This window comes from Akebia trifoliata, chromosome 16 (genome assembly GCF_017979445.1).
Source record: "Akebia trifoliata isolate Shusen 1 chromosome 16, ASM1797944v1, whole genome shotgun sequence".
Classification (NCBI taxonomy): Eukaryota; Viridiplantae; Streptophyta; class Magnoliopsida; order Ranunculales; family Lardizabalaceae; genus Akebia; species Akebia trifoliata.
Genome location: NC_141390.1, coordinates 30,348,064 through 30,367,934, shown reverse-complemented (window position 1 = coordinate 30,367,934; position 19,871 = coordinate 30,348,064). Strand labels below are relative to the sequence as shown.

General features: G+C 33.9%; 3 protein-coding genes across 4 annotated transcripts; 2 read left to right on the top strand and 1 right to left on the bottom strand.

Moving 5' to 3' along the window:
- Nucleotides 1-4,217: 4,217 nt before the first annotated feature.
- On the bottom strand, nt 4,218-8,348 carry LOC147383450 (large ribosomal subunit protein eL19y-like). The gene is made up of 5 exons (XM_086428212.1): nt 8,181-8,348; nt 7,213-7,335; nt 6,073-6,386; nt 4,542-4,588; nt 4,218-4,439 (listed from the first exon to the last, which is right to left on the bottom strand). The coding sequence occupies exons 1-5, from the start codon at nt 8,290-8,292 to the stop codon at nt 4,415-4,417; spliced, it is 621 nt and encodes a 206-aa protein (XP_086284338.1). The 5' UTR covers nt 8,293-8,348; the 3' UTR covers nt 4,218-4,414.
- A 1,770-nt stretch (nt 8,349-10,118) lies between these two features.
- Nucleotides 10,119-12,220, top strand: LOC147383449 (uncharacterized). 2 transcript variants are annotated; one of them, XM_086428871.1, is made up of 3 exons: nt 10,119-10,966; nt 11,575-11,747; nt 12,024-12,220. In XM_086428871.1, exons 1-3 carry the CDS (start codon nt 10,334-10,336, stop codon nt 12,049-12,051), a joined length of 834 nt encoding a protein of 277 aa, XP_086284997.1. In that variant the 5' UTR covers nt 10,119-10,333; the 3' UTR covers nt 12,052-12,220. The 2 variants fall into 2 exon arrangements, with proteins under 2 accessions (XP_086284997.1, XP_086284996.1); XM_086428870.1 differs by having other exon boundaries at nt 10,121-10,966; nt 12,010-12,184.
- Nucleotides 12,221-14,307: 2,087 nt separating this feature from the next.
- LOC147383448 (F-box protein PP2-B15-like) lies at nt 14,308-16,458 on the top strand. Its single transcript, XM_086429364.1, has 3 exons — nt 14,308-14,640; nt 14,992-15,110; nt 15,803-16,458. Exons 1-3 carry the CDS (start codon nt 14,386-14,388, stop codon nt 16,224-16,226), a joined length of 798 nt encoding a protein of 265 aa, XP_086285490.1. The 5' UTR covers nt 14,308-14,385; the 3' UTR covers nt 16,227-16,458.
- Nucleotides 16,459-19,871: the final 3,413 nt, after the last annotated feature.

The window sequence follows — 19,871 nt, the reverse complement described above, 5'->3', positions numbered from 1 at the left end:
AAGAGAAAATCTATCTCCATTAAACCCATCCAAAGCTCCAAAAGAATCACAGATTGGAATCTCTCCAACCTTCTTCTTCTCAATAGATTCCCACATTTGATGAGCTCGATACCTCCAACATGTTACTACGACAAAGAATCGTTTTTCTGGGTTCTCAGGTTCAAAAAGATTTTTCCCATCTCTGTCTTATCTTCTCTTTGATGGTTTAAAATTGAGTATTTGAGATGGATTTGAGATGGGTTTTACTGATTATAGATTTTAATTCTATATCTAGCTCTAAAGATGTTGAAGGGTGGGTTTGGATTCCCTCGGTTTTATCCTAAATAAAGTTGTTTTTTTTTTTATTGAAAATTTGAATATCTATGATGGGTTTTGCTAATTTCAGATATTTTATTCTGTATGTATTTAGTTCTAATCATTAGAAAGGTTTGGTTCAATTTCCTTATCTTTTATCCTTAAAAGTTTTTTTTTAATTAAAAGATTGAATATTTGAAGTTGGTTTTGCTAATTAAAACTTTTTAATTCTGTGTTTAACTCTAAATATGTACAAGGGTTGGTTTAATTTTCCTCTTTTTTATCTTACAAGAAAAAAATTAGTATTTTGGTTGAAAGATTATATCTGAGGTGGATTTTGCTGATTACAACTTTTTTAGTTCTGTATTTAACTCTAAATATATTCAAGGATTTAATTAGTATTCCTCTCTTTTATCCTCAAAAAGTTTTTTTTTTTAAATTGAAGGATGGATATCTGAGGTCAATTTAACTGATTATAGTTTTTTTAATTCTGTATTTAACTTATCCAAAAAAAAAATGTATTTAACACTAAAGATGTTGGAGGTTGGTTCAGTTTCCATCTCTTTTATGCTCAATTAAAAAAATGAAAAATAAAATTAAAAGATGAAATATCTGGAGTGGATTTTTGCTAATTCTTTCTTATTTACATTTTTTTTTAAATGTCGGAAGATTGGTTTTTTAATGAATCGATGATCGCCTTTCTTTTTTCGGTTATGGATTCATTAAAAAGGAAAAACTAGTGAAATGTTTCGTAGCTTTTTTTTTCCCGTTAGCCCTATAATTCCTTTATAATCAGTAGATCACAAATAAGATTGATCTGGTTTATACATATTCCAACTATGCATAGATTGACTCATTTGATCTAGGTCTTGTTTGTGGTATCACTAAGGAATGAACTTCATTCCTGCTTATTTGTTTTAAGAAATTTGTCCACTTATATAGAAATTTTAGCCCATGAAATTTTGTGTGATCTGCATATCGACCACTACTACTAGGAATCATGATGATAAATTGAGATGTGAGCTAGGTCATTACTTTGATCAACTTACATTTTTGTGCTTTGGAGGCACAATGTCACACTCCTAAATTCTTACACAAATCCCCCATAATTTTGTGTTAGTTTTCGAAACATAAGACACGCATCCCAATATATAAAATCCAATACACAATACCCTATGGGACACAACATACATCAATCCTTGCCAGGCAGGTTTCTTGATGCACAACCAAAGTGCCACCTGTTGGACCAAGTTTGGAGCCACTTAAACCCCCTCTCATTGTAGCAACTTTTAACCTAGACAAACTTTTCCACAGGAGAAAAAGAGTGTAGGTTTATTTATTTTTTCTATTAGATAATTTAACAATTAAAAGGTCAATATTCATCGGTGAAAGTGTTATTTTTGGTTGGTTATAGAAAAAAGATTGGATAATCCACATTACCATTTCCATGTTATTAGGTATTTGATTATCTAATTTAGAAATTTATATATAAAAAAAACTATAAATTGAATCGAATGTTATCGTTCAGGTATCCTCTCAACACTATAAATCGAAACTATATTTGATTATCTAATTTGGGTGCATTATGTTGGATTACATATTATGTAGGTATTTTGTTTATCAGAAAAATTTCATATGTCCATTTTTAATAGGAGATTCTGTCGAAATTTCTATAAAATTATAAATTTTTTATAATTTTTAAAGAATTATAAAATTTTTAAAATTAAAATAATTATTTTTATAAAATTTTAATATAAAATTATTATATTTACATATATTTAATGTAATTATATATTTATAAAGGTATTCTGGTAAATTTTTATGCATTTTGGACAATAAATTATCCTAATACAGCAGATTCTAAAAGTTGTATCAAACAATAATTATCAGATTCTGATAAACAACACAACACTTTTACAAAACTCTATCAAACAAACTTTTCAATGTTTCAGCTTCTGACAGCAGATTCTGACAACAGATTCAGACAGCAGAAGCTAACAGCAGATTCAGACAGCTGAATCAAACGGGGCCTTAATTAACTAAACTATTTATAAGATTAACTTAAAAATGCAATTATTCATGTCAAATAGTTATATAGCCAAAAGTCCTGTTGATTTAAAAAAAAAATTATAAAAACGAGATTATAGTAGAGATCCATTTAGTGCAATTATATATGGAATTGGGTTACACGGACCAAGTACCAACTATCTTCATGGACAGCATGTCCAGTTGGCAACAAAAAAAACAAGGATTTGGTGTCACATGGGTGCAAAGCATGAAATTTCAATCTAATCTAGATCATAAACTCAAGAATTTGTAGGCCAATGTTATAATCCATGTGATCCAAATGTGGACCTTAATCCATGATCCCTAGACCCTTTGCATTTTATTTTTGTTTGCTCAAAAAAGAATATAATTGGTTGGCATGGCTAATAATATCATCCAATAGGATTAAATTTTTTGTATCATAAAATCTTTTACACAGCGGAACAGTCTAGTTTCAAGTTTCGGGTTAGGCTGGAATGAAATATTGATCCCGAAACATTCAACTTTTTGATTATTGGTCAAGTAGTCAAGACAATTTCCATTCCTTGAACAAAACATTGCCTGAAGACGACACTTTTTGATTATTGGTCAAGTAGTCAAGACAATTTCCATTCCTTGAACAAAACATTGACGAAACATTGCCTGAAGACAACACGTAAATACTCCCAACAACCAAACAGTTAGAATAAGCTTGATGCTAAATCAGTTTATAAACATAAAATGAAAAATCAACATTAACGGCAAATCCTTTCAATAGTGATTTTTTGGTCACAGAATTTCTCATCGTAGTCCTCAGTCTCTCTAGCAACGGATACTTTAGTAAATTTTTGGAGGCTCTTGTGATCGGAGGATTCTTCTATAAAAAGCATCTGCGGTTCTACACACTCCCACATCACGAAAGTGTGATAAGAGGTACAGAAAAATCGAGTTTAAGAATAGCACATTTTGTTGGATGGGGATTCTACAAAATTAAATTAGTTTTTCCAACTATTTCACCATATCTGTGTGTATTTTTTCCAATTCAAGAATATTTGCCTTTTAAGATCAAAACTAGTGGTACATGTAGTGCTCTAGTACTTCAATTTATGAGACATTAAAAATTACAAAGATTTAAACACAATCTAATAACGTTCTTTATTCTTTCTTTTACCAAACACCCAAGTTGCATTTCCGAAAGAGTCGTGCTAATCTGACGCCCCTCCACCCCAATCACAGAGCCATTCATTTGCCTCGAAACACACAAGAAAAAGATTTGTGGTGGAGGCAAATGATCTACAATTCTGTGATAGGGGCATTTCAGAGGATGCGTCAAAAAATCATTATTCTTTCCCAAACATGTAATTTAGCACCTGCAGTAGTTGCCCATTCAGATTTACAAAATTTGGAGATCAAGCTTTGCACTGCCGGGAGCTAAGTTTTTCTCCTGTGACTTCCATCAGTAGTACAATTTAGAGTTCATCTGCTGGAGTAACATTGAAATGTACATTTCTGACATGGATGTTTCAGAATCTTAGATGCTTTTCATTGAGACATGAATAATATCTCGATGAAAGCATCTATGGTTCTGACACAACCACATCAAGATTCTGCTCTCCTCAGATTCTCGTTAAAAACCTGGGTATCGAGTGTTGCTTTGAACCATTTCAAGGTGCATATTTGATGCACTACTTACAAATGAATCAAGTGAGTCTACCTGGCTAGCCATCTTAAAAATTTTATCTCCGCAAAGAAATCAAATACACATCAATAATCATATATTGTCTAGCCATCACCCACTCAGTGATCTCGAGATTAAACATCACAACTTGATTAGTTTAAACTCCTGAGCAAGCTGTCACATTTATGCACATAATCCATCCATGCACCACGACCACAAATAAATAAAAGACGCAACTAAGTCCAACAATTTCCATGGTAAACCTCCTTTTATCCAGAGTATAATAAAGGAACAAACACAAAAACATTAAAACAAAAAGGCTCCAAAAACCTATTCTAATAGGACAAAGGTCATTTCTACTTACCAAGATGTATAGACTATTATCATTAAGCTTTATATGCCCGTCACCTGGGTATCTCATTTCTTGGCTTTCTTGGCTCCCCTACAAGATAGAAAAACAAAATAACAATCAAATGGGTAATTACTCTTGGCATTCATTTGGATCTACATAGGTGGATAAAACATGAACTTTAAAATTCCTTACTCGGCAGGTTGAGGGGCAGGTGCTGCTGGTGCTCGCTCTACAGGTCCCTGTAACAGTTTGTGACAAAGTCAAAATCTCAGAAGTCCATATAAAGGAAAATAACTCATGTCCTTGTGTCAAGATCTTGCTGCAATTTTTTTTCTTTCTTCTTAAACAACATCTTGCCATAACTGTTTTCTTATTTTTCCCAATTCTCCAGTAAATTTGGCAAAAACAAGAGCCTGGCCCATGTAAGTAGATGCCCCAAATAAGCCATCTCTCTAGGGTTGGGCTCAGGTCAAAAAGGTCAGAGTGAAGGGCAAGCAGGGGCTTTATAGGAAAACCAAAATATTAATAAGATTTGGAGTTCTGTTCAATCCAGAAGTAGTGTTTATGATTAATTGAGGCAGATGATTTATGATGTTTCAATAATAATTTCAACAGTACAAGTGTATTGTTATTCCAAGAATACTTTTGTAGCATTGAGTTGACCCCTAAGTGTCAAGGAGTAGCAGACATCTTAGACCTCAGGCTGATTAGTCTCATTTGAGACACTTCCAAGATTATAGCAAAATTGCTGGCTCCGAGGATCAAGTCCCCAACCCCTTTATGACTGTCAAGAGCAAGGTGCCTTTGTTAGGGGCATATAGATTTTGATTACTAAAGAAGAATAGATGGACTAAGCCCTATGACCATTATTGAACTCTATAGAGTTTAATCCCATCTGCAATTTGAAGGAATATCTAGGGGATGAATAAGCACATTTTTTATGGAGAGAAACTATTTGCCTCACAAGGTGATCATCAATATATTTGGTCCTGTTTTATTTCTGAGCAAGTTGTTCAGAAATTTAGAGATTAATAATTTTAATTTCAGGTGGGAGATGGTATGTTGAGAAAATTTTGTTGCCAGTGTTTTTTTCTTGTCTTTTTCATAAATCTAGTTGCTCCATGTAGGTCTCCTCAATTTCCTTGTACGTTTTCGCTTGCTAGCTTTAATGAACTTTCACACTTAGAGCAACTCCAAGTGAATATCCAAAATGACTGGCCATAATGGCTAGACATTTAGAATATTCAATTTCAAGGGGAATGCCCTCCAACCATGCCATAAAAAATGGCTATTCATAAAATATCTTAATATTTTTTAATTCAACCCAAAATGGACATGGAGATGGAGATGGCTAGTGCATTGGACACCCATAAAATCCAAAATGACTATGCAAAATAGCAATTGGGAAGGATGAAGAGTCCACACTTAATAGCCAAAATGGATGGTGAAAATCCCACTCTCCATTTGGAGTGGGATGAATAGTACGTTAGAGACACATATTTTTAAGTCCACTCTCCAAAATAACAGATGAGTGGGGATGGAAAGTGGGATGGAGAGTGCGTTGGAGTTGCTCCTATCAAAGAAAAAATAATAGCTTCCGGTAATAAGACAGGAAATATGATAATTATTAATGTTAAGTTGTTCTCTAGTCCTAGAATCAAGTATATTTGATGAAAGTAGGCAATCCTAAAATTTAAAATTAATTATTTGTGGGGTTTCTCACCTGGGCCAGTCGCTCTTCCCTCCTGGCATTCTTTCTTTCCCTGCTTGCCTTATTCTTCGCCCGCTTAGCCTCAAATTGGTCAGACAAAGTCTTCTCTCTTGCCTTCTCTGCCTTTGACTTGTGGATACTCTCCATAAGCACACGCTTGTTCTTAAAAACATTACCTTTCACCTTCATGTACATGTCATGATACATGTGCTTGTCAATCTTCTTTGATTCCCTGTACTTACGGAGCAAACGCCTGAGCACACGCATCCTCCTCATCCACAGAATCTTTGTTGGTAGCCTTGCCTCTCTGGTACCCTTGCGTTTACCTGTGAAAATTTCATAAACCAGTATAAAGATCCAACAAGATGCTATTGGACTTAAACCATAGTTGTGAACTGCACGCCACTCAATAGGTTGAACAAGGTTAATCCATTTTTTGTGCTAAAGATACAAGGGACTGAATCTAGTTACAAATGCAAAACAACACAGAGTCTAGTCAAGGTCATCAATCCATGGGCACGCATGACTTGACTCAATGAAGTAAATTTTACCAAGACATGAACTTCATTCATATGAACCAAAATGTTGTAAACTCTCAAAATAAGAGAGCTGCTATTGGCACTCCAAACTTTTACTTATTACACTGCAATTAAAAGTAAAGAAAATAATTGAATGGTTGAGAAGAAGTAAAAGTTGGGGTGCCAATCGAAGCTCTCTCATTTTCTTTGCTAAATTTATTTTTTGAATTTTGTTAACGAGTGCACTTAGGGCACACGTTAAAGTGCAATAAATACACTTTGGAAATTGGAATTGGAGGGTATTCTAGTAAAAAATGATTTTTTAAGAGCATTTTCGGTAAAAAAAAAATCCAATTTCCATAAGCCTTCTATTTTTTGGGTTTAAAATTTTAGCTTTGCCCTAACAAGACCCTTATTTTTAATATTTTTTTTGGGTTTTAAATTTTACACAAGCCTAATCATAGTTGTAAACAACTATTGAAGTTGTTTGAACAAGTGTAATAATGTTTTGTAATATTGAGATAATAATTTGAGGCAAACCTTGGTAATGTTTGGATGGTGTGTTTTAATCTTTGATTGATGTGTGATAAATAAAAGTTGGGGTGCCAATAGCAGCTCTCCAAAATAAACATACCATAACCAGAGTGGCGTCCCTTCCTCTTAGCCTCCTTCATTCGGCGAGCACGCGATCGAGAGTGAATTTTCGTTGGTTTCCTGATGATGAAACCATCTTTCACCAGCTTTCTTATATTTTGCCCTATAATCGACAATCAGAGAACAACTATCAAAAAGAAATATAAAAAAAAGATCCCAATGATAAAAACACTTAGCTCAACTTTCCAATAGAATGTGCATATAAGGGGCAATACATAACAAATTTAAAAAGAAAAAAAAATAAGCCAGACGAGTTCAATTACGAGGAAAACAGTTAAAATACATCCTCATTTTTCTAATCAAACTCCTCTTCTCCTTGTGTGATGGCAATATCACATTGAGTAAGAAGTTATACGCTTACACTGCAACTGTGAGTTTCTCACTCGTGTATGTTAAAGCTATTTTTACGGAAACTCATTTTTGGCGAACAGAGCCTCGAATAATTGAGCTATCGAAATCAAACCCATTCATGTTTTTAACTGCTTTGCACTCCTCCACCAATTCGCCTCTATAAATGTCTCTCCTTTTTGGGATAAAAGCAGGGTATTCCACACCCCGTTTTGGGATGGGACTGTTCTCTTTTTCTAAAACAATTTTTTGTAAATCTGGTGCACTAGTGATAGAATTTTTGCATTTTGTGATTGATTTTAATCTACCCATGTCTTGATAAGTAATTTAGATTACCAATTCGGGTCTCTCGATTTAATTAAACCTCACAAATGTAAGCAATAAGTCTGTGAAAAACAGAACAAAAAACAGTTCGACAGATCCAATATGTGCTACAGAAATTGTGACAAATCGATACTTACGTTATAACCTAACGAGACTATTTGTTAAAGAGATAAAGAAGATATCTTTATAAACTATGTTCCAATTAGAGATATTGAGATCAGATAATAGAAAAATGAGGGGAAAATGAACGCGAGAGAGAGAGGGAGAGAGAAGTACTGGAGTTGGCCATGGAGATCTCGTTGACCTCATTGGGATCAAGCCAAACCTTCCCTCTCCCACACTTGAGGACGCTAGCGGAAAGCCGCTTCTGTAGCTTCAGAGACACCATCGCTCGTCCCTTCTCCTCCTCTCTTTCGAGCTGCTGCGGAAGTAGAGGGTTTTGGCGGAAGAAGAAGAAGGCTTTTATATCAACACGATTTGTTAGTTTGTAGGTTTAGGGTTAAGGCCACGCTAGGGTTTGTAATGGCATAAATGTAAATTTGAAGACTTAAAAGGGTGTTTTATATGTTTGACTAAGGCATGAGACGAGCAACTCATGACATGCCCCTTGGCCTTGGTCTTGTATTTTAAACTACTTCTAAATGACCTTAATGCCCTCATCTTCAACCTCAAGCAAAAAAATTCCTTATTTTTTTTACCCTTAAAGGCATCATCCTCAAATTCTTTAACCTTCATGGTAAACTTATTTTAAGGATTGGGCCCATATCTGGGCTTTGCCCAATCCATAGACCATGGTCTTGTCCAAAGACTAGTCTCGAGCAGGTGCAACACGCGCACATCACATGCACCATGTAAGTGAGGGTGCATCCTCGCAGGTGGTCTCGAGAAATTAATATTCATATTAGGTATCAAACTCACGACCTACGGGCGTTAATCACTTATTGATCAAAAATTGCCATTGAACCAATCCCTCAACCTTATCTTCAATCTCATTCTAAACCTTTTTGAAACTCCTTGATTTTTCTATAGAAAATTTTACTATTTCCTATTACCCCAACAATATCATAACATCTCTAAAGATCAATTATTGGACAATAATTGATTATCAAATACATAATTCATTAAAAGAATGATTACAAGGAGTCGTAAAAACTTGTCATTTGTTGGTTGCAAGTATTAAGGGCCAAGTCTGACATTCAGCTTTAATACATCCAACGTCAAAAGTCAAAAATCAGGCAAACAATTTCTTGGGTACAACTATTTAACCAATTTTGATAATTGTAGATTTGCACCTAAAACCTTAATTTCCTTTTTAGTTTTAAAGTCACACGAAAAATCAATTTTTCCCTTTGTAGTGACACTGACATGGCTTGGTTGGATATTGTTATATATGAATTAGTTCATCGATTCAATAGAGTGATGCATTGGCTACATGATTTTAAATCTCATCTGAGACTGAGATGACTCGCTCGACTCATCTAGATATCATTTAGCAACAAGACGGATTTACACGACGTCTCAAACTTCACACCATCTCACAAAATAAACAAGATGACAAAAGCTATAATTTAAAAATCTCGGTTGAATCAATAAAGCCCAGCTAAGTCAACTGCGATTTTGTATATTTTGATTAAAATTATTAATTTTGTTAGAATTAAAATATTTATTATATAAATAAAACATGATTTTATGACTAAATAACTATTAGTCTACCTTATTTTATATGAAAAAATTTATAATTATATATATATATATATATATATATATATATATATATATATATATATATGAATAAATTATTTAGATCAAGTTAAATGGTTTAGTTCGTCCATGACGAATTGTGTAGTCCAAGACAACTCGGCCTCGTCCATGGACGAGACGTCCGAGTTTTGAAACCATAATTGACTATAGAAACATGACACAAGTATAATAAACGCCTATTTCATGGCAAAACAAAGCCATTCTTTTTCAGATATTAGGTTCCATTTTTTCCTCTGTGAATGCCACATGTATGGCCCAGGGTCTTCATTAATGGAATTCGATATTTATAATCTGAATTAGTCAAAGTCAAAAATCAAGGAAGGAAACTCTAATTTTAATCAAGGGAGACATGTCTATTATGATACCATAATGAGGAAAACTGTGATGGCATTGAAAGGATCTTTTACTATTTTGGCCAATTCTAAACCTTAAAAAAGCAAATAAAAAAACTAAACTAAATATCTATAATCCACCACCCCCTATTATTGAAAATGGTTTTCCTTTGTCTTGGATTCTCTTTAATTTGAATCTCTTTTCAAGGTTTAATCCAAAAGGTGTTGAAGATTATTTCTTGTTTCTTTTTCCTATCTGATTTGTTACAACTTTGAATTGTGTTAAATAAGTTTCGATTTTTAAAACGCCTTAATCTCAATTACTTGTAAACAATTATGATGCTACTAAGAAGCTCCTCTACCCCCTTATTGTCTTCCAAGCTTGAAAATGGAGGAAACCTATCAAGAAAAGCCAAAAACCATCATAAAACATCGTTCCCAACGAGCCCTTCTTCGTTCAAACCGAACCATATTCGACGTGTTTCCTCAGATAGCAATATAAATGGGACGGGGAAGGTCCATGAGGTGTCTTCTACAAGGACGTATAGTAACAACTACAAGTCCAAGGCAAAGCTTGAACCCATTCCTTCATTCTCATTGCATGATAGGAATGTCGATCAGGAAAACAACGAAGATGTGAAAAACATGGATGAATATGATACGAAAAATGATTTTAGCTTCCCTCGATCGGGAAGTGGTCATGATAACACCGTGGAAGCTGGTGGAGGATTCGAGTTGTTTGAATTCTCAGAGAGGATCAATGGTACTCTTTCGGAATCATCAGATCACGATTTACGGGAGCCTATATCTTTGTATATGGCTATGGGGTTAGGCATTAATCCTGACCTAATAATGGTCAAGGCAAATAATTTTTCTGATGATCAGATGCAACAACATTACGAGAAGATTGTCAAAGAGAATCCATGCAATCCACTTATATTAAGAAATTACGCTCGATATCTATACGAGGTGAGACCCATATTAATCTGTGTAAAAGAGTCCATTGCAATTGTGGGATTAACCTGATAACAAACAATCTCATGTCCTAATTTAAAGATTATTAGGGTGAGATTTCTCCAGCGTGGATCTAAGCCCTTCGATTCAAACAGATTAAGGGCCATTATCAATAAGTTAGGGGACATAGAGCCCTCATTTATGAGATTGAAAATGAAGACCATCATAAAAGATTTTTATTTTTTATTATCACACGAAAAATCTAACTAGAATTTCATGAAATCCAGAATTGACCAATCACAAGACATCATGTGTACCGAGGACTTCCTTAATGTGGATATTTTTATAAATAGAGGATGCCCTCAATACATGCAGCGTCCTATGATTGATCAATCTAGATTCCGTGAAATTTCGGATTGATTTTTCTATTACTAAAATTATTTTTTGATTAAGGGTAATGGGTGGTCCAGATGACATCACTAAAAGTATTTAATGCATTAAAAAAAAAAAAAAAAAGCAATTTGTTGTAGAAAAGGTGAACATTTTTTAGTCCCACTTGGATGAAAATTTCTTCCATTAGATCTTCAATTAACTTCCAACTTTTTCAATTGTGAAAAAAAAAGAACAAAAGAGATTACAAGAAAGCAGAGGAATTCTACTCTAGAGCAGTCTTGGCAGATCCAAATGATGGTGAAGTCTTATCCGAGTATGCGAGGTTAAGGTGGGAAATCAATAGAGAAGAAGAAACAGCATCCAACTACTTTGAGAGCGCAGTACAAGCTTCCCCTGAGAACAGGTGACAACACTCTCATCTCAATTTACTCCCCATTTGCACTCTCTCTTGTTGGGCCTATATGGATGTCATGTTGATTTCTTTATGAAGATGGGCTTCATGGCATAAATAACTCATTGTAATGATATCAATGTGGGCTCTTATAAGTGACTGTAGAAATAGGAAGTACATACTAAGAGAGAAAACAACATTGAGCTCTAGAAAACTTTTTTTTTTTCTTGTGTTATTGTTTGTTGATGATACATATGTATTTGAATAATTGCAGCAACGTACTTGCAGCATATGCTTCTTTCTTATGGGATACTGAGGAGAAAGAAGAAACACAAGATACCGAGGAGGGGATACAACGTCAACTACATCACGCTATACCCTAATAACTTATTTGTCTTTTGTGAGCGATAGTCCCACATCGTATGGGTATCATGACCTTCGGCCATATATAAATCTGGGGCAATCGTCACCTTACAAGTCAGTTTTGTAAGGATGAGTTAGGTGCATGGGCTTTTACATGGTATCAAAGCAAGTAACCACAATGATGTAGGAGACACGTTACATTTTCTATGTTTCCAATTTCGCTTATTGTAAACTTCTAAAAGGAATTTTAGTTTTCTCAAATAATATAAATAAGCCCTTTGATTGAAATCGTAAATCGGCCACACACATCTAACTTTGAGATCTACTGTTGGGATGTACTTTCCATAAAACTCAAGATATCCGTGCAAATGATCAAAACCAATGAGTGAGCCAACACCAAATAAAATGTGTTGGCCCAATGTCTTATTAGCAAATCCACAACAAATGGGTAGAGTCAATAACAAAATAACTTGGGTCATGCACCATGCCCCCAAAGAGATGAATGGGTCTAACCAAAAATCCTTAAATGAATAAAATTGGAATAGAATCAAATTGACCTTTTCCACAAATTAACAAAAATCTATTAAGTCAATGGCATAATTTAAAAATGGTAAATTCTCAAATAATTACAAAAGTTTTCGATATGTCTGAAATGTTACTAATATTGACTATTTGATAACATTTTATCAATATTACGTGGTAGTTGTATTAACATTAGCAATATTTCAAAAATGTCGAAAACTTCAGTAATTATTTGGGAATTTACCCATTAAAAAATCTATCCTTCCGATGGTTTATAATGGTGAGTTAGGATCATTAGATAAGGTCTTTCATCTTTTTCTTCTTCAAAGAGTTCAAACTCTAGTTCTAGAGACGATGAAGCTCACAAGTTCTTCTCCAGATTTATTTGGTATAATTTCTCCCAAGAAAAACTCGAATTCCATCTTCATGAAATATCAAGATTAAAAGCAATTCTCTGGAAATGAAGCATTCCCTAGAGAAAACTAGACTCACGACCCCTTCTGTAGAGTTAGACCGTACTTGCCCAGCCTCCAAATATCAAGTATTGCAAGACCTCTAAAGCATGTGAAGTCTTAATAGATCAATAAAACACAAAGCACGAAAAGAAGAACAATCGGGAAAAAACCTCTAAAGAAGATTGGACATCGAACAACAAAACTTGTTTATGGAATGACATATTTTGACAAGGTATTTGATGAATTTTTTTTTTTTAATTCATAAAATCTAATCTAATGAGGGCCTTGAGCCCTAAAAATTTGATTTAGGCCATGAGTTATAGAATGCTACAAGAAAAACGTGCTACAAAGGATATGTCAGTGGATCTAACATATTAGTTAGAGTCGTGACAATTTGCCTACCTCACATGATACACTCAATCGACTCTCCTGGCGTGACAAGTTCAGGAACCTAGATCTGTATGTCTTGGGATACACATTTTTATGGGAAAATGCAGTTTGTATCCCAAGGCATACATATCTACTGTTCCCAAACTTGTTACGTCAAAAAAGTCGATTGAGTGTACAACGTGGGGTAATCGGATTATCACGATTCTATTAGTAATGTGTTAAGTTTATGAACCAATGGAATGATGCAAATCATATTAGTTAGTGGAGGGAAAATTTATGATCAATTAAACTATGAGTCCGACTAGTCTGATTAACTTCGTGAGATTTTAAATCTTTTTAAGGGTCATGACCTTACATTGCAGCATTGAAAAACATGATCCGATGCTAGAGAGAACTAGAAGAGAACAAAATTTTAAGAACTTTGAATAAAAAGATTTTACAAAAATAAAAATAAAAATTTACCAGTGGACTTTACCTTTTAATTTGGGAGTCCATTTTCAACACCTCGATGAAGTTCAATTTTTTTTTTTTAAATCTGAGTTTTTCCATGAAATATGAAAGGCAGTGTCGTTGCCTACGTGGTAATCCATGTGGGCCCAACAAACCCTGTACGATTTGAAATCTTACTAAGTTGGTAAGGGAATTGCTTTCTTAAGTATTTGGATTTTACTTACTTTTTTTTAATATAATACACGTGGCATCTCAAAACAGCAAATCTCTTTTCAGAGGATGTCCTCATGTTTCTTCAAAAATGTTGTCATATGTTTACTTTCTTCAAATTCATCACTAAAATTAGATAATATAATATAATATAATATAAAATCAATTATTATTGTTATTATATAAAGGCTTCGAAGACACAGAAATCAGAAGTGAAGGTTTCATTTCTGTATTTTGTATTTCGTTTAATCCAACCAGATATGGAGCTTAATTTCTTGCCAGAAGGTTGTATATCACAAATCATATCCCACACATCTCCTCGAGATGCGTGTACATCATCTCTTGTATCTTCCATCTTCAGCTCAGCAGCAGAATCTAACCTCGTGTGGGAGAGATTCTTACCGTCCGATTATCAGGATATTCTCTCGAGATCAGTGTCTCCGATAGTGTTTTCGTCAAAGAAAGAGCTTTATTTCCATCTCTGTAACTCAATTCACATAAATGGGGGTAAAATGGTAATTTTCTCATAATTCAATGTGTTTTTTTTCTTCTTCGATTTTAGTACATCCATTAGAGAGATTTATTTTCTTAGTCTTAGTTGACTCGTATCACGAGGAAACTACTAAAGGTCATTGCTGACTCGGTCCTGTTTGGAAACGCCGGGTCAAAATAGTTGATGAGCTGCCTTTGAATGCTTTGATCAATAATCAAAAGCAGTATCCGAAATGGAAAAAAAAAAAGGTCATTGCCGATTTGGTCAAATCGTTCCGTTTTCAGAATACCGGGTCAAAAAAACCCTACTTAATAAGTTGCTCATCAAATTTGATGATAGATAATGATAACGAAATTTGTTTTTAACGGTACAGATCTTTTCGTTAGAGAAATCTACGGGTAAGAAATGTTATTTGTTGTCCGCCAGAGCGCTTTCAATTACGTGGGGAGATGATCCAATGTATTGGACGTGGAAATATTCACCTGAATCAAGGTTTGTTGTTCCTCATTTTCATCCACTTTTCAAAACTATTTATTATTGGTTCTATTAGGACTTAAACAGGGTTGGGTTCAAGTCAGATATGATTATATTCATATCCATATCCAATTTTTTTATTTGGATCTGACTCGGATCATACTAGTTAAAATCATTCTGAACTATTTTGCTTTCATTAAACATGAATCCATATTCGACAAAATCGAATTAATTGATTCAGGTCTATCGGGTCAGATAATTTCAAGCAGTCCTAGTTAGACTTGTTCCAATCCAAAAAATCGAAATGTTCCGATTGATCCCACTTTAATTTATTTTGATTTTGATAAAAAGTACATAGAAATATATATTTGCAAACACATTATTGGATCGGGTCCCTATTGGATCAGGGCATGGTTGATCCAAAATTAGTCTGATGATCTGACACCCCCTTTGACATATGCCCCCATCATAGAAGCATACATCATTTGTCTCTTGAGGCAAATGATGTATGATTATGTGATGGGAGGTGTGGGGGTGTCAGAAAAGCATTAATCATTATACAATTTGGTCTTTAGAAACACTTTTGCAGAACACACCGTGTTTCCAAATGAGACATTTTCACTTTATCAGGTTGGGCTTGGGCCTCGTTGGTACATTTGCTCGACAACACATTTAGGATCATTAATCTTGCTTGAATGGCATTCCTATAGGTTCTCAGAGATCATCGAACTTCGAATAATTTGTTGGTTACAAATCTATGGAAAAATCAGCACTCTCATGTTATCCTCAAATACAACTTATTCAGCTTATCTTATTATGAAAATTGCTAATCGAGCATATGGGCTAGACACCCTACCGTCTATTGTTTCTGTTGAGACCGAGAACTTACAATATAAAAGTAACGCTTATCTACGTCGACAATCATCGGAACAAGTCGACTGTTCGCATGGGATATGGAAAGGGGGAGAAAGGGTACCAAGTAATAGAAAGGATGGATGGATGGAGATTGAATTAGGAGAGTTCTTCAATTATGGAGGTGATGGGGAGGTTAAGATGAGTCTAATGGAGGTTAAGGGTGATCACCTTAAAGGAGGACTTATTATCGAAGGAATAGAAGTCAGGCCTAAAGATTGAGGGCGAGCACGGTTAGTGATAATGTTGGGCTTAATTGTTCTATATTTTGTTGTTTCTTTCTTTGGAACTTTTACGTGATTTGGATCCTTTTTAAGAAATGGGCAAATGTTCAAGCAAACATCAATGAGGTGTCCTATTAGCTATTAATTACATTGAAAACACTCGAAATTACATTGTAAAGTGATTGAATCATTATCAAGGATAAAATTATTAATATAATTTATTTTTCAAATATTTGCTCATCGAGTGTCGCATTCCAAGTTTTATTTTATTTTTTTTGCTTGGATGTGAGTTCCATTGGCTTACTTGCAAGTCATGACCACCAAGTGTTGCTCAATTATGGATTTTTCTAATCTCAACCCATGATAGAGGCAAACGTTCATCTTAACCATTAGGATTTGAGGAAAAAACACAATTTTTCAATAAATCAATTTTTTATGAATTTGTTTTTAAGAAATTTTTGTGCTAAGTTGATGAACCAATAGAATGTTTTAACATGTATTAAAAAAGAGTCTGGACCCTATGCATCCAAGGTAGAGGATTGAAACTCTCCACCTTGGGTGCATACCATCTAGATTTTATTCAAAAAGTACTTAAAATTTGAACTCATAAGTTTTCTCCTTAAATTTTCTATCCAACGAACAATCACGTTTGTATTTTTTTAGTACACATGGCATCATGCCATTGGTTTATAAGCTTAACATAAAAAATGTTTAACAACAAATTCTTACTCTCAAAATAATATGACCATGACACCACGATTTCTGGTCCCCTGATGTTTTGGCTACAAAATGCTTTTTTTTTTTCTTGACAAACCGTGCACGTCTAAAGTCCAACTGTCCTCTATCAATGACATAGTGACCACATTGATTGGATACAGATGTCACATGTTTGATGGATACTTCCTTCCTTCAAAATGATTTACCATGTCAAATTTATACTTATTACATAGGTTGCCCTATCATGAATGGTCCATATCAATAGAACATTGAATTATATATGAATTTGGAGCATAGATTGGCTTATCATGGCTTAACCACCCTCGTTCAAGGTGGCAATAGGTCTTGTTGATTGGATCATGTTCATGTGTTGAGCAGGGTCAGAGCTAGGATTTTATTGTAGTGGGGGCAAACTATAGTTAATGGTAGAATTCAAGAACTTGAAAATGAATGATTTTGAAGAGAAATTTAGAAATTTTTATTTGGATGTTGAAGAAAAGGATATTTAGGTCTTTGTCAATTTTTCTATGATAGAAAACCCAATCAAGAGACAATGCCATCTTCAAAAATTGAAAAAGGACAAAAATTGGAGAAAGGTGAAGGGGTGGGGCCAAATAGGACATCTAAATAGTTGAAAATACAAGATTATCTCAAAGTTCTGTGGGGACAATTGCCCCAACAGACTCCTTACTAACTCCACCCATGTGTTGAGATTAGGGTGTTTTGAAAATTTACTTGACTCGATCTCGACTATTTAATAATCTTCTCAAATCCTTCGACTTGAACTTAATTCATTCATGATACGATTCGTATAACCCGTTTACTAAACAAGTTGGATTGTGTTTTGGTCAAATTGACATGCTTAACCTGCTAACAATCACGATATGATTAAGACTGAAAGAACACGATTATGATCCAAAAAATGATTATAACCCATGTCCATCAACATAAATAAAGTACCATAAAACATAAATTAAGTTCTACAACAAAAAAATGTCCCACAATCATAAAATAAGCGAGCCTTAATCTAAATCCATTAACTCTCTATCGTTTTCGAGATGTGTTCTTGGGTCATGTCACCAATTACCATTCCTTCTCGTGCTCGGCCCATCAAAATTGATTGGATTGGCGTAAGTGTTGGGTTAATATTTTCCATCACTCAATTGCTTTGGCCACTTGTCGTATAGATTACAAGAAATGTAAACTCATGGTGATGAAACTGCCAAATTTATGATAATAGAAGCAAGAAATGCCAAACAAGTAACTCATACAAAGATGGCCGTCCCCACCACAACAGTTATCCTTGACTTCATGGTACTAAAATTTGATTAAAATGCAGCTGTTTTAGTTTTAGTTTTAGTTTTAATTTTAATTTTAATTAATTATTTTATTTTATTTTATATCAAAATTTTGGTATAATGGGTTAAATACCCTATAGTACCACCGATGATATTTTTCTTGGCCTTTTCTGTTTTTTAAATGATTCCTCCAACTAAGAAATCCCATAAATCATATTTTTATATTTCATATCAATTCATCATGAAAACTATCTAGTGCATAACGAGCTATCATATTAAGCTGTCCATACTCCATAGAGAGTCCTTTTAGAAACCATATCAGTGTATTTAACATCTAAATAAGACAATATAGTAACAAAAAATAATATAAAAGCTGTCCAAAATGTAGAAGTATTGTACAATATTAGACCTAAGTGTGTCATTCTGATACGTAAAAATACTAACAAACAACAAATTTCATGGATCTATGACTAATCTCAAGATTAATTAAAGTTCTAACATGACATATAGAAGAAATTAAAGATTAATCAAATTTTTTTGATTAATTTAGATCATGTACATCAATCATAGATCTTGTATCACATATGATCAACAATGAAATAGATCTGTGATTTTTAATCCCAATCACAGTTAATTTAATCACATATTATTATTCATTTATCATTAATAACAACATTACTCTAATATTAACCACAAATCTCACGTGGTTAGGGATTTTAAGAATTAAAAAAACTTTTCTAAGAATAAATTCATCTAAACTATAAATGATTAGCCTTTTTGCCTTTAAAGATGAGATAAGACTTCCTTATTTTCCTTCGGCCCCTCCCTTAAAGAGCAGCTTGGCTCGTAAATAAGCTCATCAAAAGTGCTCCACAAACGCAATAGAAGACGGAATAAGATGCATTAAGAAAGCAATGGAGGTTTTTTTCTTTTTCTTTTTCTTTTCAGCTCGGTCGGGTTCCAACAATTTCTCTTATTTATAAAGAGGTTATTGGTTGGGTTAGAGAGGTTTTTCAACCTAACTGAGGGGTGGAAATAAGAAATAAGCAAATTCCTCCAATTTCTTATGAAGAAGCGTAGTTCGCCGAAACATACGAAGAAGTATGCGAACCAATAATTCCAGTTTCTCCCACATCTGAATCTACAGAAAAATATAGGGTATTTTGTAAGTCTAGACTCAATTACATTGACCTTTCGTTCATAAGATTAGCAGAGCTCAAGTACACCAATCACATTCAAGCAACAAATGATCAATCACTAATCACATGATCTTGATATTTCTAAACCCTAAGATCAATTTATCAAAAGGTTAACATGGATTGTGTACAATATTAAATCATATGTCATGTTTAGTCATTAATTGGTGATACATCGCATCACTTGCATTAATAACTGATTGTTGATCTTTTTATTTTTATTTTTAAAAAACTTAATATTTTCCCCTTGATTTTTATTTTTAAAAAACTTAATATTTTCCCCTTGATTTAGGTGATGATGATTGAAGGAGATGATCAGAGGCAAATGCGAACCAAATCGAATGAGAGATTGAGATAAGAAGCCCTAACATAAGGGGTAATGGAGCGTCAGGTCATGTTAAGGTTAGGGTATTTTTCTTTTTTTTTATTTTC

Bases quoted from the DNA above. Each gene is read 5' to 3' on its own strand.
- LOC147383448 (XM_086429364.1), top strand. From the start codon at position 14,386: ATGGAGCTTAATTTCTTGCCAGAAGGTTGTATATCACAAATCATATCC. The intron at 14,641-14,991 runs GTAATTTTCTCA...TTAACGGTACAG, and splicing joins ACATAAATGGGGGTAAAATG to ATCTTTTCGTTAGAGAAATC. The intron at 15,111-15,802 runs GTTTGTTGTTCC...GCATTCCTATAG, and splicing joins AAATATTCACCTGAATCAAG to GTTCTCAGAGATCATCGAAC.
- LOC147383450 (XM_086428212.1), bottom strand. From the start codon at position 8,292: ATGGTGTCTCTGAAGCTACAGAAGCGGCTTTCCGCTAGCGTCCTCAAG. The intron at 4,589-6,072 runs GTGAGAAACCCC...AAACTGTTACAG, and splicing joins GGGAAGAGCGACTGGCCCAG to GGACCTGTAGAGCGAGCACC. The intron at 4,440-4,541 runs GTAAGGAATTTT...TCTATCTTGTAG, and splicing joins CCTGCCCCTCAACCTGCCGA to GGGAGCCAAGAAAGCCAAGA.
- LOC147383449 (XM_086428870.1), top strand. From the start codon at position 10,334: ATGATGCTACTAAGAAGCTCCTCTACCCCCTTATTGTCTTCCAAGCTT. The intron at 10,967-11,574 runs GTGAGACCCATA...TGAAAAAAAAAG, and splicing joins ACGCTCGATATCTATACGAG to AACAAAAGAGATTACAAGAA. The intron at 11,748-12,009 runs GTGACAACACTC...GAATAATTGCAG, and splicing joins CAAGCTTCCCCTGAGAACAG to CAACGTACTTGCAGCATATG.